The sequence below is a fragment of the Martes martes genome (genome assembly GCF_963455335.1).
Source record: "Martes martes genome assembly, chromosome: 5".
Taxonomy (NCBI): domain Eukaryota; kingdom Metazoa; phylum Chordata; class Mammalia; order Carnivora; family Mustelidae; genus Martes; species Martes martes.
In genome coordinates this window covers 69357888-69384233 of record NC_137892.1, presented here as the reverse complement: position 1 = coordinate 69384233, position 26346 = coordinate 69357888, and the positions used below count along the sequence as shown (strand labels likewise).

At 39.0% G+C, this 26346-nt stretch overlaps 1 protein-coding gene across 1 annotated transcript; it reads left to right on the top strand.

Annotated features, from left to right (window-relative positions):
* The first annotated feature begins 1477 nt into the window (after positions 1-1477).
* Positions 1478-24933, top strand: CENPH (centromere protein H). The gene is made up of 9 exons (XM_080804479.1): positions 1478-1680; positions 7332-7387; positions 12550-12598; positions 12990-13064; positions 15769-15825; positions 18782-18845; positions 19180-19231; positions 21812-21975; positions 24098-24933. The coding sequence occupies exons 1-9, from the start codon at positions 1547-1549 to the stop codon at positions 24188-24190; spliced, it is 744 nt and encodes a 247-aa protein (XP_080660605.1). The 5' UTR covers positions 1478-1546; the 3' UTR covers positions 24191-24933.
* Positions 24934-26346: the final 1413 nt, after the last annotated feature.

Genomic DNA, 26346 nt, shown 5'->3' with positions numbered 1-26346 from the left:
TTCTTGCTCATGGTACATAGATTTAATGTGTTTCTTCTAGAAAACTTTGCACCTTACTTGGGAAACTGACCCAGTTTTTGTTGTTGGTATGGTTTTCTAGTTTTTCTTGTATTTTACTAGCTTTTGGGTGGATTATAGAGGTTTCCATTTTTATATCACATACTTTGAAATTCTTATTAATTCATTTGAAACTAGCTTAATTAGAGGTGCCGTGGTGGCTCAGTCGGTCAAGCGTCTGCCTTCGTCTCAGGTCATGATCCCAGGGTCCTGTGATTGAGTTCCGCAACAGGCTCCCTGCTTAGTAGAGAGCCTGCTTCTCCCTCTACCCCTTCCCTAGCTTGTGATCTCTGTCTCACTCTCTTAAATAAATAAATAAAGTCTTCAAAAAAATTTAATTAAACTTTACAATCATTTGGCCTGGACCTGCTTAAATTGGTATGTTTTTCATTGTCGTTTGGTGTTTTTTAGGAATTATCCCCCCTCTATTAATAGGAAATAATCTCATCTAGATTTTTAAAGTCATAGCTGTATAGTCTTGTCTCTCATTCCTGATATTGAATACTTTTATTTTCTAACCAGACTTGTGTGGAAGGTTTTGTTTTGTTGTTGTTGTTTTTTTTTTTTTGTATTTTGAAAGAATCAGTTTTGGTATTACATTTCTACCACCTTTATTTTATAGTTTTAGCTCACCATCTTTTTACTTTCTAGTTTAAGTTAAATGCTCAATGTATTTTGGTGGTAAAATCATTTATACATTTTCTTTGAGATAGCTTGTTTCTGAAGACCTCCTTTTTATTTCTGGTCGTTATAATTTTTTTGTGGTCCTTGATCTGGAGATTATTTAACTGCTTATTTTCTAAGTACTAGGTTTCTTTTCAAAGTTTTTTTTTTTTTTTTAATTTATTTGACAGACAGATCACAAGTAGGCAGAGAGGCAGGCAGAGAGAGAGGAGGAAGCAGACGCCCTGCTGAGCAGGGAGCCCGATGTGGGGCTCAATCCCAGGACCCTGGGATCATGACCTGAGCCAAAGGCAGAGGCTTTAACCCACTGAGCCACCCAGGCGCCCCAGGTCTAGATTTCTATTGCTTCCCTTTCTTAGCCGGCCAGGCACATCCATTTTCCAAGGCTGCGAAGGTTAAGGGAGTGCCAAGATGGGTCCAAAAACCGCTGTCCAGAAGATCCCCTGACCCTGCGCCAAGGATGAATGACTCAATGTGTTGCGGTTTTCCCTTACAAACTGTTCCTGGGAGGCAGGATGTGTCCCAAATGGCTGTAGCCCAACTCCTAGCCCAGCTCGGGATAGACAGAACTGATGCTTGGAGTTCAACTTTTTCTTACTAGCGGTCTAGTAAGACCTGGGAAAGGGACAGGAGCAACCACAGCAACCGGAGAACGGGACGGAAGCGGTGCGGCCCTAGGGCGGAATGGGCGGGACGGAGTGCGACGGTTCTCCCGCCCTTTCCGGGCGTCAATTAAGTGGCGGGAAAGCCGGCTCCTGAGGCTGCATCTTTCTGTCCCAGGCGTTTCCTCTTCGCGCCAGTCAGAATGGAGAAGCAGCCGGGAAAGCAAGCGGCCACGGAGCCCGCGGACTCCGGAGCGGGAGGCGGGGAAGCAGAGCCACCACAGGTCGCCGGCGCCCAGGCGGCGCGTCCCGAGGACCGCTTGACCCTGCTGCTCAGGTTGTTGTCCCCTCTAGCCGGGATCCAAGCTGGCGTCGTGGCCGAGAGCCCCGCCCTTTGCTCTCAGGGTCCCGAAAGCTTCGAATTCTGAGTTAACCGCTTATTGCCTGCGTCACTACGTCATTCAGCTGAGCTTCTTAAGCCTCCTGCGTCATCTTCGAAAAAGGGGAGGGTTACACCTTCTTAGTAAAGTTGCGGTGGGGTTAAAAGTGATAGTCAGAGGCAAGCGTTTAGCATAGTGCCCCGGGCCCTTCGGAGCTGTAATTTCCCCTCCTTTTCTCAGGCACTCAAGCCCCGATATTCAGTCGGGTTGTGAGGTGTCTCCAAGGCCTTTAGCTACATAAAAAAATGTCCTCTTTGTTTTATGGTTATGACCCTTTTCTTTCTTTCTTTTTAAGATTGATTTTATTTATTTATTTATTTATTTATTTATTTATTTATCAGAGAGAGAGAGGGAGAACACAAGCAGGCAGAGGCAGAGAGAGAAGCAGGCTCCTCGCTGAGCAAGGAGCCCGATGTGGGACTCGATCCCAGGACGCTGGGATCATGACCTGAGCCAAAGGCAGCGGCTTAACCAACTGAATCACCCAGGCGTCCCAGTTATGACCCTTTTCAATCCAGAAGCATCATTTGTTATATTTCCTACCAAGAGCGTGATGTTTATTCTTTTCCACTCAGTGCGGTGTGAATTTTGTTGTGGCCCCTCAAGCGAAGAATAGTTTTTATGTCTTTTAAGTGGTTGGGACGAAAAAAATTCCTGAAAGAATATTTAATAACACGTGAAATTATATGAAATTCAAATTATGGTGCCCTTAAGGAAAGGTTTTTTTGTAACACAACTTTCCTGCTACAGGGTCTGAGTTGAATAGCTAAAGTAGAGACCGTGTGAATCACAAAGCCTGAAATATTTGTTTGGTCCTTTACAGGGAAAACAACAACAACAAAGTATTCTAAATCATAATAAGGGGATTTTTTTCCTCCCTCCCCAAAGAATTGTAACTGTATTTTAGCTTTACTACTACTTTGAAAGGTCTTGGCTAGTAAGCCTCACAGTTTCACTTTAAAAAATTCCCTCCTGGGGCGCCTGGGTGGCTCAGTGGGTTAAAGCCTCTGCCTTTGGCTCAGATCGTGATCCCAGGTCCTCAGATTGAGCCCCGCATTGGATTGAGCCCCGGATTGAGCCCCGCATTGGGCTCTCTGCTCAGCGGGGAGCCTGCTCCTCCCGCCCCACTTGTGATCTCTGTCAAATAAATAAAATCTTTAAAAAATAAAAATTCCCTCCTGCCTACAACATAAAATTCTAAAATATTAAAGATATAGGATCACCTTTTTTATATCAGCTAAAAAGGGAACTGTTCTTACAGCGTGTTTTAAAATGCTAGCCTAACTTCTTAACCTGTAAGAAATTCTTTCCATTTGGAATTTCAAACATAAGGAACTTAAACCATAGAGGTTTAAAAATCTTTGTAATGTCACTTAGCTACTCATACAGGTCTCAAAATCATATAGATCTCAAAATTATAGAGCAGTTTCAGAATATGAAACTACCATGTAAATGTCCAACATCATCTAAGTATACTGTAATAACTAGTTAGGATTTTACCCGTAGCTTTTCTACTTATTTTATGTTTGATTTTTAATTAAGTACAATCTTAGGACAACTAAGAAACTATGAATTATCTATCTAAGAATTAATATATTTGTTACTTTTCTATATCTCCTAGGAGTGGTACAAACTGTTTTTAAACTTGTTATAATGTTTGCAATTTTCACCATTTTGATGTATTTCTTCTTTGTGTAGCCCATATTTCTTGAGTGTGACATATTAATAAATTTAAAAATTAGAAATTTAACTTTTCCTCATAGTTGCTATATCCCCACCAGAGTCCATTTTGCATCTTTCTCTGAGGCCTTTTTTTTTTTTTTTTAAGGGATTTTATTTTTAAGCAATTGGCACACCCAATGTAAGGCTCGAACTCACAGCCTGAACTGAGCCAGCCCGGCCTTGTGCCCAGTAAGATTTGAGCATAGTTGACACAATGTTACATTAGTTTCGGTGTATAACTTAATGATTTGAAAAGTTTAGGGGTCCCTGGGTGGCTTCAGTCAGTTAAGCATCTGCCTTTAGCGCTGGTCAGGATCCCAGGACCCAGGGATCCATACTGTTTTCCGCAGTGGCTGTACTAATTTACATTTCTATCAACAGTGCAGGAGGGTTCCCTTTTTCTCCACATCCTGGCCAACTCTTGTTGTTTTTTGTCTTTTTTATTTTAGCCATTCTGACAGATGTAGTGATAGCTCATTGTGGTTTTTATTTGCATTTCCCTGATCATTAGTCAGGTTGAGCTGCATCTTTTCATGGGTCTATTGGTCATCTGTATGTCTTTGAAAAAATGTCTCCAGGCCATCTGCCCATTTCTTAAACAGACTGTTTTTTTGTGTGTTTTTTTGGTGTTGAGTTGTTTAAATTCTTTATATATTTTTTATATTAATCCCTTATAAAATAAATGATTTGCAGATATCTTCTCCAATTCAATAGATTGTCTTTTCATTTGCTAGGCAAAAACTTTTTAGTTTGATGTAGTCCCAATAGTTTATTTTTGCTTTTGTTTTCCTGGCCTCAGGAGACATATCTAGAAAAATTTTGCTATTGCCAATGTCAGAGAAATTACTCCCTATTTTTCTTTTAAGATTTTATTTATTTACTTGTCAGAGAGAGAGAGAGAGAGTGAGCACAGGCAGACAGAGTGGCAGAGGGAGAAGCAGGCTCCCCGTGGAGCAAGGAGCCTGATGTGGGACTCGATCCCAGGACGCTGGGATCATGACCTGAGCCGAAGGCAGCCGCTTAACCAACTGAGCCACCCAGGCGTCCCTACTCCCTATTTTTCTAGTAAGATTTTTATGGTTTCAGGTCTCCTGTTTAATTCTTTAATCCATTTTGAGTTTAGTTTTATGTATGGTGTTAGAAAGTAGTCCAATTTCATTCTTCTGCAAGTGGGTGTTCATTTTTCCCAGCACCATTTCTTGAAAAGACTGTCTTTTCCTCATTGTATATTCTTGCTTCCTTTATCATAGATCAATTGACCATATAAATGTAGGTTTATTTCTAGGGTCTCTATTCTGTTCCATAGTCCATTTGTCTGTTTTTGTTCCAGTACCATACTGTTTTGATCTCTACAGCTTTATAGTATATCTTGAAATATGGAATAGTGATAGTTCAGGTTCATTCTTGATTCTATAGGATTGCTTTGGCTATTTGGGATCTTCTGTGGTTCCATAAAATTTTATTTTACTTTATTTAAAAATTTTATTTATTTATTTGAGAGAGACTGTGAGCGCATGAGAGAGTACAAGCCAAAAAGGAGAAGCAGACTCCCTGCTGAGCAGGGAGCCTGAGGCAGGGCTCAATCCTAGGACTTTGGGATCCTGACCTGAGCAGAAGGCAGATGCTTAACTAACTGAGCCACCCAGAACCATCCCCCCCATACAAATAGTAGTATTGATTGTTGTAGTTTAGTGAAAAATGCTGTTGGTATTTTGGTAGGCATTGCTTTGGGTAATATGGACATTTTTGCAATATACTTTTAGTACATGACATGGAATATCTTTCCTTTTGTTTTTGTCATCTTCAATTTCTTTCATCAGTGTTTTATGGTTTTCAGGGTACAGGTCTTTCACCTCTTTGGTCAAGTTTATTCTTAGGTATTTTAGTCTTTTTGGTGCAATTGTAAATGGTGGTGTTTTTAAAATTTCTCTTTCCATGACTTTGTTATTAGTATGGAGAAACGTTGCTGATTTCTGTGTTTTACGTTTGTGTACTGCCACTTTACTGAATTCATTTATTCTAATACACTTTTTGGTTGAGTCTTCAGGATTTTATGAGTATAGTCTCATGCTGTCTGCAAGTAGTGACAGTTTAACTTCCCTACCAATAGGGATGCCTCTTATTTCATTTTCTTGTCTGGCTGCTTTGGAGAGGACTTTTCAGTACTATGTTGAATAAAAGTGGTGAGGGTGGGAGTGCCTGGGTGACTCAGTTGATTCAGCATCCATCTCTTGGTTTGGGCTCAGGTCATGATCTCAGACTCATGAGATGGAGCCTTGTGTCAGGCCCCACACTGAGCGGAGAGTCTGATTGATTCACAAATATTGTACTACCCTTGTATCCCAGATTAAATCCTGTCTGGTTATGGTGAATGATTTTTTTCAATGTGGTGTTGTTTGTGGTTCACTAATATTTTGTTGATTTTTGCATCTATGTTCACCAGGGGTATATTGGCCTGTAATTTTCTTTTCTTTTCTTTTCTTTTTTTCAGATTTTAAAAATTTACTTATTTGACAGACAGAGATCACAAGTAGGCAGAGAGGCAGGCAGAAGGAGAGAGAGGAGGAAGCAGGCTCTCCGCTGAGCAGAGAGCCCGATGCCGGGCTCGATCCCAGGACCCTGAGATCACGACCTGAGCCAAAGGCAGAGGCTTTAACCCACTGAGCCACCCAGGCCCCCCTGTAATTTTCTTATTTTGTTGTGTCTTTGTCTGGTTTTGGTATCTGGGTAATGCTGGCCTCTTAGAATGTATTTGGAAATTTTCCTTTATCTTCTGTTTTTTTGGGAATACTTTGAGAATAGGTGTTAACTCTTCTTTGAATGTCTGGTGGAATTCATCTGTGAGTCCATCTAGTCCTGGAGTTTTTGGTAGTTTTTTTTGTTTTGTTTTGTTTTTTTAAGATTTATTTATTTATTTGAGAAAGAGAGCATGAGTGAGAGGGGCAGAGGCAAAGGGAGAGTGAGAGAGATTCTCAAGCTGACTCCACGCTCTATTTATTGAAGATCTCACTGAGTTCTTCTGTTCTTTTCTCCAGCCCATTGAGTATCTTTACAACCATTACTTTAAATTTTTTTTTAGGCTTACTGTTTAGTTCTGTTTCATTTAGTTCTTTTTCTGAGTTTATTTTTCTTGTTCTTTCTTTTGGAGCATAGTCCTCTGTCTCCCCATTTTGCTTGAGTTTTTGTGTTTGTTTCTATAGAAAGGTAAACAGCTATTTCTCCTAAACGTGATCTTGTGTATGGTGTCCCTTCTGCAGACTGTGTATGGTTGGTGACTTTAGCTGGCTGACTGGAGCTGTAGCTGTATGTGCTAGATATTCTTTTAAACTGTGGCATGTCTCCATCTCTCTTCTTGTTCTCTTTTTGTTCCATCTTTGGTTATTCAGTAGCTGTTCAGTCAGCCCTTAGTTTTTCAGGAGGAATTTTTCAATTAATAGATGTAATTTGGTGTGTTCTGTGGAGGAGGACAAAGTTTTTCCTTCAACCCCATCTTCAACTGGAATTCTCTTTACACCCACTTTAAATAAATCAGGCCAAACTAGAAGACATATTGCTGAGTACTTACACTCATTTTATTGCATAAACTTCTGAAAAAGGTGAGTTGGTTTATAATACAGTAGTGAGTAAATCCTCTATTAATATATGACTTTCTGGGGCACCTGGCTGGCTCAATCAGTAGAGCATGCAACTCTTGATCTTGAGGTTTTGACTTTGAGCCCTATGTTGGGAGTAGAGTTTCCTTAACTTTTTAAAAAGTATATGTGTGTGTGTGTGTGTGAGAGAGAGAGAGAGAGAGAGAGACTTTCTGTTTTCTTTATGCTTTCAGGCTGAGAGCACAGACAAAACAACAACTCTTGGAATATAAATCAATGGTTGATGCAAGTAAGTATTTTCATTTTCAGATAAGATTTTGTGAGCTTGGTGAGGAACAGTATTCTAAGAAAATCAATTTTACAAAAAGTTGTTTATTTAGGGAATTGGAGTGTCAGCATAATATGGTACTATATTATATGAAAAAGTCAAAAAACACGATTGCCCTGTGCCTCAGGAACTTATTAGGAATTCAGGAAATAGATGGAAAAAACCCTAAATAATAGTGTAAGACAGTTTAGTTCTGTTGATCAGAGAATTGGAAAATTTCTGTGGGAAGGAATCATAGGACTTGATCATGAATAGCTTAGAGATTAAATTAGTGGGTCAGATGATTGTTAAGTGATCCAACATCTATACTTTGAGAAATACTTTAAGATAGGAATGAGAGGCAGAAGGGAGATAATCTTAAAGAAATGAATGATAATTTCCATTTTAAACACTGAAAAAATTAACATTTTTTTTAAAGATTTTATTTCGTTGAGGGTCATCAGGGTTGTTCAGTCGGTTCTGCCTTTGGCTCATGTCATAATCTCAGGGTCCTGGGATTGAGCCCCTTGTGAAGCTCCCTGATCAGTGGGAGTCTGCTTCTGCCTCTCTTCCCCACTCATGCTCTCTCTCACTATCTCTGTCTGTCTGTCTCTCTCTCTCAAATAAATAAATAAAGTCTTAAAAAAAAAAGATTTGAGGTGCATGGTTTGCAGTCGGTTAAGCATCTGGTTTCAGCTTGGGTCATGATCCCAGGGTCCTGGGACTGAGCCCTGAGTGGGGCTCCTTGCTCAGTGGGCAGTCTGCTTCTCTTTCTCCCTTTGCCTCTCCCCTGGCTCATGCTTTCTTTCAGCCGCCCCCCCCCCGCCCCGCCCCACAAATAAATAAATAAATAATCTTTTCTTTTTTTAAAGATTTTATTTATTTGAGAGAGAACGAAAGCATGAGCGGGGAGAAGGTCAGAGGGAGAAGCAGACTCCCTGTGGAACTGGGAACCTGACGTGGGACTCGATCCTGGGACTCCAGGATCATGACCTGAGCCGAAGGCAGTGACTTAACCAACTGAGCCACCCAGGCATCCCAATAAATAAATAATCTTAAAAAAAAAAAAAAGATTTTATTTATTTGAGAGAGACAGAGAAAGCACAAGCATGGGGAAGGATAGGGGGAGGGGCAGAGGGAAAGGGATAAGCAGACTCCCTGAGCAAGGAGCCCAGATGCAGGGCTCAGTGTAGGACCCTGGGATCATAACCTGAGCCGAAGGCAGATGCTTAACAGAATGAGCCACCCAGTCACCCCTGAAGAGATGTAATTTATCTTTTAAGATCTAGAAGTCTTAAGGAGCAAGAGAGTACTAAAATAATGGTTTAGCTCTCCTAAAGTAATAGCCATTATTGCAACCTAATTTGTAAGCTTTTGAATCACAAAGATAGGTTTTGATGAGTCTTTCTATCTCTGTGAAATAGGCTTAAAGAATAAAACCAAAACTTTAGGTTGAATCAAGAATTCTGGAAAACCTGAAGGGCCATATAGATGACTTCAGTCACTTCACCTGAATACATGTTTAACTTAGGAACTTTTCAGACTCTGCTCAGATTCTTTTATAAGGCCATAGATCCAAAGGCAGTTCTAGTGTGTTGTCCATCTGATACTACAGGTTTTCTAAAGTCTTTTTATGCAAAACAAAAACAACAAAAAATAGGACTATGAAATGAGCCCCCTGGCCTCTTTTCTGCTTAGTGAAACTAGTAATTTGTGAAACTGGAATATGAAGTGGGTCTTCTTGCCTCCAAAGTCATGACCTTCCATTATATCAATAATGCTTCCATCAAAAACTATCAATATGGGGGCACCTGGGTGGCTCAGTCGGTTGAGCCTCTGCCTTGGGCTCAGGTCATGATCTTAAAGTGCTAGGATCGAGTCCCACATTGGGCTCCCTGCTCAGCAGGGGGTCTGCTTCTCCCTCTCCCTCTGGCTCTCCCTCCAGGTTGTGCCTGCTCTCTCTCACTCTCTCAAATAAATAAATAAATATGCTTTTAAAAAAGATCAGTAAAATGATTATACCATTATGGTACGTTCTTCCTAGAAGCAAGAGATTTCCATTTATTTAGCATCCTCTTTAAAATTTAATAGTTGGTCTTATTAAATTTTAGCCATTCTAATAAGTATGTAGTGGTATCTCATGTGGCTTTAGTTTACATTTCCTTGATAACTAATGATATTGAATATCTTTTCATGTGGCTATTGGCAATTAATATATTTCCATTTATGAAGTAGATCTGTAAATCTACTTTTTTGAAGTGTTAAAATCTTTGCCTATTTTTTAGTTGGATTGTTAATCTTGAGTTTATAAATGTAGTTATTTTTTTCAGATATCTCTATATAGATACAGGTGTATATTTATAGATGTAGGTATCTATTTATCTATAGAGATACAGGTATCTATGTATTTACTTATATATTTCGCAGGTATTTTCTCCCAGTTTGTTTCTTGCCTTTTTTTTTAAAAGATTTTTATTTATTTATTTATTTATTTATTTGACAGAGATCATAAGCAGGAAGAGAGGCAGGCAGAGAAAGAAGGAGGGGAAGCAGGCTCCCTGCTGAGCAGAGAGCCCGATGCGGGCCTCCATCCCAGGACCTGAGCCGAAGGCAGAGGCTTTAACCCACGGAGACACCCAGGTGCCCCTGCTTTTTTTTTTTTTTTTTTAAGATTGTTTTATTTTTAAGTAATCTCTACATCCAAAATGGGGCTCAAAGTTGCCACCCTGAGACCAAGAGTTACAAGCTCTACTGACTGAGCCAGCTAGGTGCCCAACTTGCCTTTGTTTTTTAACTATCTTTTGAGGAACCGAAGGCATTAATTTGATGAAGTGATTTTTATCAGTTTTTTTTTTCTTTTGTGGTATATGATTTTAAGTTCTCTCTAAGAAGTCTGTGACCACTCCAAGGTCACAAAAATTTTCTCCTTTGTTTTGTTCTACAAGGTTTAGGGTTTTAGGTTTAACATTCAGTTCTGTGATCCTTTTTGAGTTAATTTTTGTGTATATGAATTCATTTTTTCCTGTATGGAAATCTAGTTTTTCTAGCACTATGTGTTCAAAAGACTTTCCTTTCTCCATTGTATATGTGTGGGTCTCTTTCGGGGCTTCTTGCTCTGTTCCCGTGAGGTATTTGTCTGTACTTATAATAGTGCCACACTGTCTTGATTACTGTAGCTTTATAGTAAATATTTTTTTTTAAAGATTTTATTTATTTATTTGTCAGAGAGAGTGAGCACAGGCAGAAAGAGAGGCAGGCAGAGGCAGAGGGAGAAGCAGGCTCCCTGCTGAGCAAGGAGCCCGATGTGGGACTCAATCCCAGGACTCTGGGATCATGACCTGAGCCCAAGGCAGCCGCTTAACCAACTGAGCCACCCAGGCATCTCGCTTTATAGTAAATCTTGATATCAACTCCTGTAAGTCTTCCAGTTTTGTTCTTCTTTATCAAAATTGTTCTGACTGTTCTAAGTCCTTTGTGTCTTTATATGCATTTTAAAAATCAGCCTGTCAGGGTGCCTGGGTGGCTTAGTGGGTTAAGCCTCTGCCTTCAGCTCAGGTCATGATCTCAGGGTCCTGGGATCGAGCCCCTGCTCAACGGGGAGCCTGCTTCCCCCCTCTCTCTCTGCCTGCTGCTCTGCCTACCTGTGATCTCTGTCTGTCAAATGAATAAATAAAATCTTTAAAAATAAATAAATAAAATAAAACAAAATCAGCCTGTCAGTTTCTACAGAAAATAAAGTGAGAATTTTGACTGGGATTTGATTGGGATCTATAGATCAATATGGGGTAGATTGTTTTGTGTTTTTTTTAAAGATTTTATTTGTTTATTTGACAGAGATCGCAAGTAGGCAGAGAGGCAGGCAGAGAGAGAGGAGAAAGCAGGCTCCCTGCTGAGCAGAGAGCCCGATGTGGGGCTCGATCCCAGGACCCTGGGATCATGACCTGAGCTGATGGCAGAGGCTTTAACCCGCAGAGCCACCCAGGCGCCCTGGGGTAGATTGTTTTATTAGCCATATTGATTCTTCTAATACCTATACATGATATATCTTTTCAGTATTTGAACATATTCTGTGTAGACGTCGTATGCATATCTTGTTAAATTTATCCTTAAGTATTAATTTCCAATTTTTTTTCAAATTTATTTATTTTTGTGAGAGAGAGTGTGAGTGCATGAAGGGAGGGGGCACAGGGAGAAGCAGACTCCCCACTGAGCAGGGAGCCCTATGCAGGACTCAGTCCCAGGACCCTGGGATCATGACTTGAGCCGAAGGCAGACTCTTAATGGACTGACCCACCCATGCACCCCCGATTTTATTTTCCTAACATAAAGACTTACCGTTGATCTTTCTGACATTGCTCATGGTACTATTTTACTCCTTTTTTTTTTTTTTAAGATTTTATTTATTTATTTGACAGAGATCACAAGCAGGCAGAGAGGCAGGCAGAGAGAGGAAGGGAAGCAGGCTCCCCGCTAAGCAGAGAGCCTGATGCAGGGCTCGATCCCAGGACCCTGGGATCATGACCTGAGCCGAAGGCAGAGGCTTTAACCCACTGAGCCACCCAGGCGCCCCTATTTTACTCCTTTTTTATTTTACATTATTCTCAAACTGCTCTGTCCAGTATGGTAGCCACTATCTCCATGTGACAATTGAACACTTAAAATGTGATTAGTCCTTGAGAGGGACAATAAATGCAAAATACAGAAGATTATAAAATATTTCATTAGTAATTTTGTTTCATTTATTTTTTGAAAAAATTTTATTTATTTATTTGAGAGAGAGAATAAGAGAGAGCATGAGAGGTGGGAGGTCAAAGGGAAAAGTAGACTCTGCTGATCAGGGAGCCCGATGCGGGACTCTATCCTGGGTCTCCTCGATTGTAACCTGAGCCGAAGGCAGTTGCTTAACCAACGGAGCCACCCAGGTGCCCCTTCATTAGTAGTTTAAGATTAATTACATGTTGAAATATTTTAGACCTATTGGGTTAAAATAAGTCACACTGAAATATTTTCACTTGCTTTATAATAGTATAGAAACTAAAAGTTAAAAATTAAAATTTTGGTTTGCATTTATGGCTTATATTATATTTCTATTGGACCACACTCTTCTAAACTATTACTAACTTCAAAAAATTTTTTATTTGTAGATGAAGAAAAGACTCCAGAACAAATCTTGCAAGATAAGCAAATTGAAGCGTATGTCATATCTTTAAATTTTGTGTTTTTTACTGAGATTTGGTATTATCATCCATCTTACACCATTATTTTCCTTTTTCCTTTTCTTTATTTTCCAAGTAATTTTTCATGCTTGTACTGAGAAGTTGTCGATATGGGAGATGGACCTAATATGTACATCAGTGACCACAGTAGCACTTTTGGCATTCCCCTTCACAAGATAATTAGTTGAGTACCTCGGAGGCATCTGTTTACCAAATCTAGAAATGCATCAGTGTGGGGAACCTGCAGAATAATTTTATCTAGATAGGGTCATTTTACTTTTTTTCAAAGGTTTAATTTATATATTTTTCAATATTCAATGACTTTTTTTGATATTGCTGAAATTTTTTTGTTCATGCTTCTTTGACAGTAAAATTGAAGACCTGGAAAATGAAATTGAAGAGGTGAAAATTGCTTTTGAAATGAAAAAGCTTGTGTTAGACAGGTAATTATTACAGTCTAGGTATAAGCATTGAGAAATCAATGCAAAACAGGTATGACTTGAGGTGGAAGGAATGTTTTAATTAGTCTAAATGAGATTAATCAAGTGATAATGATCATTAGATAATAGTTACACAAATTTTGAGCCCTGAGAGAAAAGTTACATCATTCATTAATACCTTCATTTGAAGTAGTTACATGAGATTGACTTAAGAAGAAAATGTCAGTCAAGGAAATTGAAGGGTGAGCTTAAATCCCATCCACTGTTTCAAAAGATTACATGGATTCAGTTACTACAGTAACTATTAATCAAGTAAAAGAATTGTTATCAAGGGGCGCCTGGGTGGCTCAGTGGGTTAAAGCCTCTGCCTTCAGCTCAGGTCATGGTCCCCGGGTCCCGGGATCAAGTCCCGCATCGGGCTCTCTGCTCGGCAGGGAGCCTGCTTCCCCCTCTCTCTCTGCCTACTTGTGATCTCTGTCAAGTAAATAAATAAAATCTTAAAAAAAAAAAAATTGTTATCAAGTTTAAAGATACACACACACACATATTTAAGATTTTATTTTATTTTTTAAAGATGTTATTTATTTATTTGAGAGAGAGAGAGAGAGCGCACGAGAGGGGAGAAGGTCAGAGGGAGAAGCAGACTCCCCGCAGAGCTGGCGGCCCAATGCAGGGCTCCATCCCAGGACTCCAGGATTATGACTTGAGCCGAAGGCAGTGGCTTAACCAACTGAGCTACCCATGTGCCCTAAGATTTTATTTTTAAGTAAAACACCAATGTGGGGCTCAAACTCAGCCCCAAGATCAGGAGTCTCATGCTTTACTGACTGAGCCAGCCAGGTGCCCCTAAATACATTTTTTTTTTAAATTTTTTTTTTAAGATTTTATTTATTTGCCATAGAGAGAGAGAAAGAGTACACACAAGCAGGCAGAGAGGCAGGCAGAGGCAGCGAGAGAAGCAGGCTCCCTGCCGAGCAAGGAGCCCGATGCGGAACTCGATCCCAGGACCCTGGGATCATGACCCGAGCCGAAGGCAGCGGCCCAACCAACTGAGCCACCCAGGCGTTTCCCCCTAAATACATTTTTAATATAGGTTTTCCATCTGTATTTTAAAATTCATTGAACAAATATTTGAATGCTTACTATGTCTTAAGCTTTGTGGTAGGTGTTAGTATACAATTGTTAATAAGAGAAACATGATCTCTTATAGACCTGTGACCCGAATTAATGATCTCTATTAAGTGGATGACTTTTAAAATTATTTCCTGTGTTTCTGGGCTTCTCAGATGAATTTCTTTTTTTTTTAAAGATTTTATTTATGTATTTGACAGACAGAGATCACAAGCAGGCAGAGAGACAGGCAGAGAGAGGAGAAAGCAGGCTCTCCATGGAGAAGAGAGCCGGATGTGGGGCTTGATCCCAGGACCCTGGGATCATGACCCGAGCCGAAGGCAGAGGCTTTAACCCACTGAGCCACCCAGGCGCCCCCTCAGATGAATTTCTTATACATTTAATTGAAAAGTAGTTAAAGTCTTCTTTATTGCTTCTAGCAGTGAACATGTTTCCGTATTCTCATAAGCTGGCTCATTATATAGATTATATATATTTTTTTATTAATTCATTTTAAGTAACTCTTTGCCCTACTTGGGGCTTGAACTCATGATCCTGAGATCAAGTGTTGCATGCTCTCTGGACTGAAACAGCCAGGTGCCCTAGATCATTTTTTTGTTTGTTTAAAGATTTTATTTATCTTTTTGACAGAGAGAGAGAGAGAGATCACAAGTAGGCAGAGAGGCAGGCAGAGAGAGGGGGAAGCAGGCTCCCTGCCGAGCAGAGAACCCAATGCGGGGCTCAATCCCAGGACCCCGAGATCATGACCTGACCCGAAGGCAGAGGCTTAACCCACTGAGCCACCCAGGTGCCCCATAGATCATTTTTTTAAAGATGACTTCAGAGCTATTAAGAGATCTTGTTTTAATGAATTGAATTTTTTTTGTGTGGCAGAAAGGAAGAAATTAATATTGTTAAGTTGATTGCCTTTTCATTATTACTTATTAGCTATTTGGATATAAAAGTAATTTATGCAGTTTGTTTTTGTTTGTATGAATGCATATTTTAAAGTTTACATTCAGGTATGGCTTTGTATTCCCTAACTCCATGTTAGGCCTAACCTGATCTCTGTAGTGCCTTAATTGTTCCTTCTGACCCTGCACCAAAGTGGTTGGCTTGGAGAGCAAAGCTCAGGTTGATTTCAAGTCTCATTGGTCCTTCAGCCTGGCAGCACACAACCACAGGCAGCAGCCCTTTCCATCTTGTTATTTTCCATTTCTGTGATTTATTTATCAAAGTATTTCTCATACAATAGTGTTTATAAACGTACTTATGGTTTAGATTACATTTAAAGAAAAATCAGGGGTGCCTGGGTGGCTCAGTTGGTAAAGCAACTGCCTTCAGCTCCGGTCATGGTCCTGGATTCCCGGGATCAAATCCTGGGATCAAGTCCCACATCAAGCTCCCTGCTCAGTAGGGAGTCAGCTTCTCTCTCTCTGACCCTCCCCCTTCTCATGCTTTTTCTCACTCTCAAATAAATAAATAAAATCTTTTAAAAAAAATCAATCTTTAAGTTGTATATATACATTTTTTCTTTTCAATGTACACAGATGCTATCCATGTTTTATAATGCCAGCTTTTTTCCCTTGCATTGTAGGATGCAACTTTCAACTGCACTTAAAAAAAACCTGGAGAAAAATAACCCCAGGACTAGGTATGTTTGTTTTTTTTCTTTTTCCTTTTTTTCTGAATTTGTTAAGGCTAAGAATAAGAAGGGAGATCTGCATAATGACTTTAGTTTTCTGAATTTTTTTAAATTAACTGTCAGTGCCATCCATCTTTATCTGGAGAATAAGAAAAGTGACGGAATTTTTGTTGGCCTCTGCAGCATTATAATTTTTAGAGTCCTACTGACATTTGGTTGGATTGCAACACTAAGAAGCAATGGAGATTTTTAGCCAGACAGTCTGATGAGTTTGAAGAAAGATTTAAAAAGTTTACTTTTGTTCAGTATTTACTATAAAACAGGGATAGAGCTGTCTCACTTACCCAGTAACCAGGAATTGGGTTATTGAGACAGGAAGTATATGTGTCATTTTTCACTGGCAGAAATGAGCTTGTATATGTAAACTATTCGGCAAGAAATATAAAATTAAAACTCTGGCAGTCAAGGTTCTATATAATCCGGTCCTTTGTGTCTGGCCTCAGGGGCCTTACCTATGCTCTTATATCTCAAAGCTCTAAAAAATCTTGTGATAAAAGATCTCCTGGAGTGCCTAGGTAGCTCAGTGAGTTTTGCATCTGCCTTTGGCTCTGGTCGTAATCCCGGGGTCCTGGGATCGAGCCCCACATCGGGCTCCCTGCTGATCGGGAGCCTGCTTCTCCCTCTCCCTCTGCTACTCTCCCTTCTTGTGCTCTCTTTCTGTCAAATAAATGAATAAAATCTTTTAAAAAAGATCTCCTAAGATTAGCACCGGAAAAGTGTTAAGATGCATCTGGACACTTCCTTTTTCTGGGTGTCTTAGTTCAGACTGATAATGTGTTCTCCTCATATTCCATTTAACTCCAGGATTACATAAATCCTAAAATATGAATTTGGACCCTCTAACAATTGCTCTTCCATAAAAGGTGAGCTTTAAAAAGATTCCTTTTTTTTTCTTTCAAGATTTTATTTATTTGAGAGAGAGAGCGCACAAGCATAGAGAGCTGCAGGCAGAGGGAGAAGCAGGCTCCCTGCTAAGCAGGGAGCCCGATGCGGGACTCGATCCCAGGACCCTGGGATCATGACCTGACCCTTAACTGACTGAGCCACGCAGGTGTCCTGAGCTTTAAACATTCTTGAGTTAAAGAGGTACAGGAGAAATTGACCCCCAGAAAGGACAGAAAGGCCAAACAGGCTGAGGTAGTTTCTTTAGCAAGTTTTAAATTTACAAAACAGGGGGCGCCTGGGTGGCTCAGTGGGTTAAAGCCTCTGCTTTCGGCTCAGGTCATGATCCCAGGGTCCTGGGATCGAGCCCTGCATCCATCTCTCTGCTCAGCAGGGAGCCTGCTTCCCTTCCTCTCTCTCTCTGCTTGCCTCTCTGCCTGCTTGTGATCTCTGTCTGTCAAATAAATAAATAATATCTTTTAAAAAAAAAATTTACAAACCAGTATAGCTATAACTAGTAGAAAATTAGTTTAGCGTTCCCAGGTCTTGCAAAGATTCACATTTTCAGCCTCCTCAACAAAATCCTTCTGCATGCACTTTCTCTCATGCCTGGCTGACATCAGAATAATTAGTACACAGTGATCACATTGCTGGTCCCATTCCAAACCTGTTGACTCAGTCTCTGAGTCCAGATGGGCATGATGGGGGTAATGTGGTGGTCTGCATGAAACATCCTCCCAAAGGGTAGTGGCACTTTAGAAATATAAGAACCATTATTCTTACCCCGTCTTATTTTATACTCTTTGGCCCCAGCTATGTCAAGGTAGGTAATCTAGGTAATTACTTCATGTTCTTAAAGATTCAAGAATTTCCCTTGTGCTGCTCTGTGCACCACTCTTTCATTATTGGTTGTGATGAAACCATACTCTAGTTGTAGTTTCATTTTTCTCTTTAAGCAGATTCTTTCCTCTTGGTGTTTTACTTTGCTTTATATTCCTGGTGTCTACACAGGTCTTAGGATGTAGTAGTACTTAGAAATATTTGTTGAAGACATGAGGGTAAGAAGCATCTTGAATATTCGTTGAAACTATTCTCTATGATGCTATCTGTAATAGTGAATACATATCTTTATACATTTGTCAGACCTATAGAATGTACACCATCAAGAGTGAACCCTATGGGGCGCCTGGGTGCCTCAGTGGGTTAAGCCTCTGCCTTCGGCTCGGGTCATTATCTCAGGGTCCTAGAATCAAGCTCCGAATCGGGCTCCCTGCTCAGCGGGGAGTCTGCTTCCTCCTCTCTCTCTGCCTGCCTCTCTGCCTACCTGTGATCTCTGTCTGTCAAATAAATAAATAAAATCTTTAAAAAAAAAAAAAGAGTGAACCTTAATGGGCTTTGGATGATAATGATATGCTAATGTAGATTCATCATTTGTGATGAGTGGACCTTTCTGGTAGGGGATGTTGATAGTTGAGGATGCTGTGTGTGGTGGGGGACAGAGGTATATGGGTTTACTTTGCATTTCAGTTTTGCTATGAACCTAAAACTGCTCTAAAAAATAAAGTCTGTTTTTCATTTTTTAAAAATTTTTTAAAAAGATTTTATTTATTTATTTGACAGATAGAGATCACAAGTAGGCAGAGAGGCAGGCAGAGAGAGAGAGGGAAGCAGGCTCCCCGCCGAGCAGAGAGCCCGACAGGGGGCTTGATCCCAGGACCCTGAGATCATGACCCAAGCTGAAGACAGAGGCTTAACCCACTGAGCCACCCAGGTGCCCCTAAAGTCTGTTTTTTAAAAAAGCAACTCATTAGCATGTAATTAGGGCTTTTCCTACAAAATAGGAGATTTTTAGAAATGTTCCTACATGCTTACATTTCACATTTTTTTTTATTGTCTGTGACTTTCTATTGAAGGATAAGTAAATTCCGTGAAAGGAAATACATAGCAATTGATTTTGTTCATTAATGATATTTATTAATTATTTTTAACCAGGGTTAAAAATCATTTTTTTATTCCTTTTCAGTGTGCTCATGGATAACATGAAACACGTATTAAAGCTAAACAAATTAATAATGAAATCACACCAGGTAACTGCATATTGGGCTGCTTATGCATTCTCATGATTTCAATGCCTTGTTGCTGGCAACTGTATTATATGTGATTATACAGGATTACCCAAAGTTGCTGGTATGATTGGAATTCACTGTTCTTAAGTTTTCTTTTTCTCATAACTCAGTTATTTCTGTCTACTGTGGCTAGTTATTTAAAATTTAAGCTACTGTCCTTTTTCTTTTTTGGTATGGAAATAAAGGGATTGAAAACAGGAGGTTTGGAAAACATAGGCTAATAGAGAAGATTCAGTGATGTATTATAGGTTTATTCTTAGGTAATGCACCTTAATCTTTTTATTTTTAATAACAGGAATCTTGGGATTTGGAGGAAAAACTACTTGATGTTAGAAAGAAGAGATTACGTATGTAGAACAGTTTTTTTGTTTTGTTTTTTGTAGAAAACATTTTTACTTACTGCGGAGATTGATAAGGCCAGTTACCTCAGCCATTGAGAAATTTCTTAATTTTCAGATTTTCTTAAAATTTTACACATGGCATTTTTAAAAGTAGTATATAAAATGTTCACTTGATTCATTTTTGTTGTTTTAGAACTTTAAATCACTAAATTAATACATTCTCAGGGAGAGAAAAATCAAATGATACAGAAAGTATAATGTGAACAGCCAAATTTCCTTCCTGTGTGACCAGTTAGGTATATATCATTCCAGTACTTTTTCCATGTCCATATAAACATATTTATACATACATAATTTTATTTTTTCGATTAACACATAATGTATTATTTGTTTCAGGGGTACAGGTGATTCAACAGTCTTACGCAATTCATAGCACTCACCATAGCACATAACCTCCCCAATGTCCATAACCCAGCCACCCTATCCCTCCCACCCCCTGCACTCCAGCAACCCTCTGTTTGTTTCCTGAGATTAAGAGTCTCTTATGGTTTGTCTCCATCTCTGGTTTCATCTTGTTTTTTTTTCCTCCTCTATTCCCATATGGGATCTGCCTTATTTCTCAGATTCCACATATCATTGACATCATCTGATAATTGTCCTTCTTAATTGACTTATTTCACTTAGCATAATACCTTGTAGTTCCATCCACATCGCTGCAGATGGCACGATTTCTTTTTTTGATGGCTGCATAATATTCCATTGTGTGTGTGTGTGTGTGTGTGTGTGTGTGTGTGTGTGTGTGTGTGATTTGCATATATATATATAACATCTTCTTTATCCATTTATCTGTTGATGGACATCTAGGCTCTTTCCATAGTTTGGCTATTGTGGACATTGCTGTTATAAACATTGGGGTGCAGGTTCCCCTTCAGATCACTACATTTATATCTTTGGGTAAATACCCAGTAGTGCGATTGCTGGGTGGTAGGGTAACTCTATTTTCAACTTTTTGAGGAACCTCCATACTTTTTTCCGGAGTAGCTGCGCCAGCTTGCATTCCCACCAATGGTGTAGGAGGGTTCCCCTTTATCTGCATCCTTTGGAACATCTGTCATTTCCTGAATTGTTAATTTTAGCCATTCTGACTGGTGTGAGGTAGCATCTCACTGTGGTTTTGATTTATATTTCCCTGATGTCAAATGATGTTGAGCACTTTTTCATGTGTCTCTTGGCCATTTGAATGTCTTCTTTATACATACATAATTTTAAATTATCATTTGATACATATAATTCTACAGCTTTTTAACTTGAGATGGCTTTTTGCATTGAAATTATTGAAACTTTTTAAAAAGTAATAATACACATTTTCAGTAGAACTTGGAAACAGAAAAGTATACTTAGGGAAAGTAAAATTTTTAAATTTACTATCAAGATATAATCACTCTTCAGTGGTTCTTTTTGTTGTTGTTGTTAAAGATTTTTATTTTATTTATTTAAGAGAGAGAGTGCTCATACTCACAAGAGAGCACAAGCAGGGTGAGGGGCAGAGAGAGAAGCAGGCTCTTCACTGAGCAGGGAGCCCATCGTGGGGTTTGATCCCAGGACTCCAGAATCATGATCTGAGCTGAAGGCAGCCATCTAATTGACTGAGCCACCCAGGTGCCCCCACCCCTTTTTAAAAGATTTTATTTTTTTGTTTATTTGAGGGGGAGAAGGCATGAGCAGGAGCAGGGGAAGGAGCAGAGGGAGAGAGAGAATCTCAAGCAGGCTTCATGCTGATTGGGGAGATAGGTGCCCGGTTTGATCTCACAACCCTGAGATCATGACTTGAGTAGAAATAGAGTCAGATACTTACCTGACTGAGCCTCTCAGGGGTGCCTTCAGTGCTTATTTCTTATCTAATAAAATTGGCCTCATTTTATTCTATGTTGTAAATTGCCTTTTTCATTTAATAGTATAGGCATGATTTATTGTTTTTATATATTACATAGATTTGCCTGTTTGTAAGTAATCTCAGGGTCAGAAATAGTTCCAGTCACCTGATCTAATCACCCTTTGGTTGTTCAATGTTTTTCCTCGAATTCCAACCTATTTTTGATCCATTAATATCTAGGAACCAAGTTCCTAGGACACACCCATTTATGTTTGAGATAGTTTAATTCTTAGGACCTTTTGGGAACTACAGGAAATGGTTGATGATGTGTTTATCCCTGGAGAAGAGAATCTTTTAACCGGAAATTTATCTTGTTGATATGTCATTTTTGTAAATAAAGGAGGAAAAGGTATTTCCCTACATATATCTTCTGCCTTTCTTTTGGCAACCCTGAGTAAGTCCTCTCTAACATGGTGTCACTTTAAACGTAAATAAACAGGTGTCATTACCATGCAGGACACAGCTAAGGATAAAGTTAAAATACTGATATTTTTCATCACGAAAGTCATTTTCAGATCAAAATGGAGTTGCAACTTAAAATGATGTTTATTAAATATTTTCTCTCGATATAGTCAGGAATTGTTCTGCTTCACAGTTTCTCCAGATTCTTGTTTGTAGGAGTTGTTCAATAATGTATTTTTTTAACCTGATAGAATTAAAACAAGCTTCAGAAAGTAAGCTTTTAGAAATACAGACTGAAAAGAACAAACGGAAAGATGATTTGGCTGTTATGGAAAATTCAGACAAGATAAAGACCATACAACAAAACCTGCAGATGGAGATACAAATTACTACAGTTATTCAACATGTGTTTCAGGTAACATTTATATAAGGAAAGTAGGTAAAGAACTTTTTAAAAATGATTGGTTCTGTTACTTTCAGATTTACTTTCAGTTAGTCTTTGATCCTGAAAAAAACATGAATTCAATACTAAATATTAGTCTGTTTACATATATTTGGAATTTGTATCTATTTAATATTTAAGGCTTTGACTTTTTGTTATGGTTAGAACTTAGGCATTTGTAAGTGTAATGACTTTAGCAGCTTTGTGGAGACAGGTATAATGGTGGAAAGCATTAGAACTTAAACTTGGGAGGTAGGGGAAAACATGGATGTGGGTATTGGAAATCTAGAATTATGTTCCATACTGCAACTTAAAAGTTGTGAACCTTGAGCAAATTATTTAAGTTTTCTAAACATCAGTTTCCCTGTTTAGAAAGAAAGGTTGTAAAACCTAAAAAAGATAATTCATGTTAATCTATTTAGCATAATGTCCGGTCCAAGTAAATTCTCAATAAATGTTGGTAGTTATTAGCATATTTCTTAAATTTTATGTGTTCCTTTATTCTGGAGGGTTTTCTTTTCTTTTCTTTTTTTTTAATGTTTTATTTATTTGTCAGAGTGCAAGAGAGCGAATGCACAAGCAGGGGGAGTGGCAGGCAGAGGGAGAAGCAGGCTTCCTGTTGAACAAGGAGCCAGATATGGGACTCTATCCCAGGACCCTGGGATCATGACTGGAGCTAAAGGCAGACACTTGGACGACTAAGCCACCCAGGCATCCCAATTCTGGAGGGCTTTCATTACTTTTTTGAATTATAAAATGTCTCAAACTGATTAAATGAAATACTTATATTACTAGATTCAATTAGGAAGATACACAGTTAAAACTGCCCATTATGTGTAAAGCAAATATTTATTATGTGTAAAGCATATCCTTGTAGAATATGAGTTCTTATAGCTGACCATAAGAAATTCTTCTTCAGGTCTCTTTTTATTTTAAGATTTTATTTGTTTATTTATTTAAGAGAGAACACAAGCAGTGGGAAGGGAGAGTAGGGGGAAAGAATCTTAGGCATACTGCACGCTGAGCACAGAGCCATCATGGGCTCAGTCTAATGACCCTGAGGTCCTGACCTCAGCCAAAACCAAGAATCAGTTGCTTAACCATCTGAGCCGCCCAGTGTAAGCCATATTTTTAAGTATTTTTATATGTAACAATATAACACTTAAATTCTAAAATCTATTTGAACAGAATTTGAATTAGTAACTTGGTATCATTGAGCCATAGTTTTTCCTTTTAAATAAATAGGGCATAATAGTTTATGGTTAAACTGTTTTTCACTATAGAAGTGCAAAGTGACTGAACCATAGCTGCAGTCTTTTTCCTTTAATTTAGAATATCACTGCAAACATCCCAAAAACTGATGAATCCAAAAAAATTGTTGTAAACATTGTAAATATTCTCTAGAATTATGAGAATCAAGTATGAACCCTTACTGAAGTGGAAATGAGGATACAAGAATGTATTTTTTCTTTTTTAAATAGGTTTTACTTATTTATTTATTTATTCATTTATTTGAGAGAGAGTGAACGTGTGTAAGTAGGAGGAGGGGGTAGAGGGAGAGGGACTGAGAATCTGAAGCAGCAAACTCTGTCCTGAAGGAATGGAGTTGTGTGTGTGTGTGGGCACACACACACATGTGCAGGGGTGGGGTAGGGGGGCTCTGTCTCAATCCTGCCAGATCAGGACCTGAGCCAAAACCAAGAGTCAGACCCTTAACTGATTGAGCCAACCAGGCCCCCAGGAATATATTTTTTATAGAGTAGATGCCCATACCTTATTGGGAAATATTTGATAAGATTAGTGAAGGGGGGGCACCTGGGTGGCTTATTTGGTTAAGTGTCTGCCTTCAGCTCAGGTCCTGATCCCAGAATCCTGGTATTGAGCCCACCCCACATAGGACTCCCTGCTCAGCAGGGAACCTGCTTCTCCCTCTCCCTCTGTTCCTCCCTCCTGCTTGTGGTCTATCCCTTTCTCTCTCAAAAAAATAAATAAAATCCTTTTTAAAAAAATTAATGTAAGAGAATTTTTAAAAATCTTGTTAAATTTGTAATTGTACTTATAACTTTAATATAAATTTTTTTCTTTTTTATTATAGAACCTTATTTTAGGAAGTAAAGCCAATTGGGCAGAGGATCCTGCTTTTAAGGAAACTGTTCTACAGCTTGAGAAGAATCTCACCATGATCTAATAAGAATTCTGTTTTGTCATTTTTTGCTTTAATCTTGATATGTCATTTAAATAGCGAATTTCAAGTAAAATTTTTATTTAGTATTCTCAGAACTGATATTGCAAACTTTTGTAGCTTAACACTGTAACATGGAATTTGTTCTTTCAAATATATTAATTAAAGTGACTGGCATTCTCTAAAAGAATCTGAAAGTCATAGCCTGGCAAGGGTCCCAAAAGACATCTAATTAAGCTTTCCACTGAATGTGGACATTTTTTTAATAACATTCCTGGCAGTCCCAACTCATTTGGAAAACAACTTTTTTTTTCTTTTTCTTTTTTTCTCTTCTTTCTTCCTTTTTTTATTCTTTGTAGTTTAAAGTTTTTATTTAAATTCCAGTTAGTTAACATACAGTATAATAATAGTTTCAGGAGTAGAATTTAGTGATTCATCACTTACATTTGACACCTCAGTGCTAATCACAACAAGTGTCCTCCTTAATACTCATCATCCATTTAACCCATCCCTCTACCCCCCCATTATTTGGAATACTTTTGTGCATTTGTCAGTCAACTAAAAGATTAGAAAAATGAGAAAGAGATATCCATATCTTGATGTTTTTTCAACTATCAGTTGTATTGATATACATAGCATTGTAAATGATATAGCATGGTATAAGTTGAAGGTGTACAGTGGGTTGACATAGCATTGTATAAGTTGAAGGAATACAGTGTGTTGATTTGACCACCATGGCATTAGCTCACATCTCCATCGTGTCACATAATTATTTCTTTTTTGTGGTAAAAGATTTAAGATCTTAGCGACTTTGAAATATACAATAAGGTATTCTTAACTATAATCACAATGCTATGCATTCGATCTCCAAAAACTTACTCATCTTCTAACTGCATTTTTGTATTCTGTGAGCAACATCTCCCCAAGTCCCCCACACCCCATCCTTATCTTTGTTTATTTCTTTTCCCATCCACATCTTTATTTTTTTTAATATCTTTTAAAGATTTTATTTATTTATTTGACAGAGAGAGAGAGACAGAGCACAAGCAGGGGAAATGACAGGCAGAGGGACAAGCAGGCTCCCTGCTGAGCAAGGAGTCAGATGTGGGGCTCCATCCTAGGACCCTGGGATCATGACCTGAGCCAAAGGCAGACAGTTAAACAACTGAGCCACCCCTATATCCCCCATCCACACATCTTTAAACAGAAACCCAAATAAAGCACCTCAATCTTGAAAAACAAAAAAAGATAAAACATACCTGAAATGTTAAGGCTTGTGGTTATTATAGAGTAATTGTGACTTTTTAATTTTGTATTTCTATATCACATATTACTTGTATAAGTTAAAAAGTAAAAAGAGTAAATGTTACTCTGTCTTATTAAAAAATAGAACTTGGGGGGCGCCTGGGTGGCTCAGTGGGTTAAGCCTCTGCCTTTGGCTCAGGTCATGATCCCAGGGTCCTGGGATCGAGCCCCACATCGGGCTCTCTGCTTGGTGGGGAGCCTGCTTCCTCCTCTCTCTCTCTACCTGCCTCTCTGCCTACTTGTGGTTTCTGTCTGTCAAATAAATGAATAAAATCTTAAAAAAAAAAAAAAACTCGGGGCGCCTCGGTGGCTCAGTGGGTTAAAGCCTCTGTCTTCGGCTCAGGTCATGATCCCAAGGTCCTGGGATCCAGTCCCGAATTGGGCTCTCTGCTCAGCAGGGAGCCTGCTTCCTCCTCTCTCTCTCTACCTGCCTCTCTGCCTACTTGTAATCTCTGTCTGTCAAATAAATAAATAAAATCTTAAAAAAAAAAAAATAGAACTTGCTCAGGCACCTGACTGGCTCAGTTGGTAGAGCATGTGACTCTCGATCTGGGGCTTGTGAGTACATGCCCCATCCCATGTTGGGTTTACAGAGTACTAAAAATATATAAACTTTAAAAAAAGTAAAACTTGGAGCACCTGGGTGGCTCAGTGGTTTAAGCCTCTGACTTCAGCTCTGGTCATGATCTTGGGGTCCTGGGATAGAGCCCTGCATCGGGCTCTCTGCTCAGCGGGGAGCCTGCTTCCCCCTCTGTCTCTGCCTGCCTTTCTGCCTACTTGTGATCTCTCTCTCTCTGTCAAATAAATAAATAAAATCTTAAAAAAAATAAAACTTGCTATCTTTTATAGTATCCCAT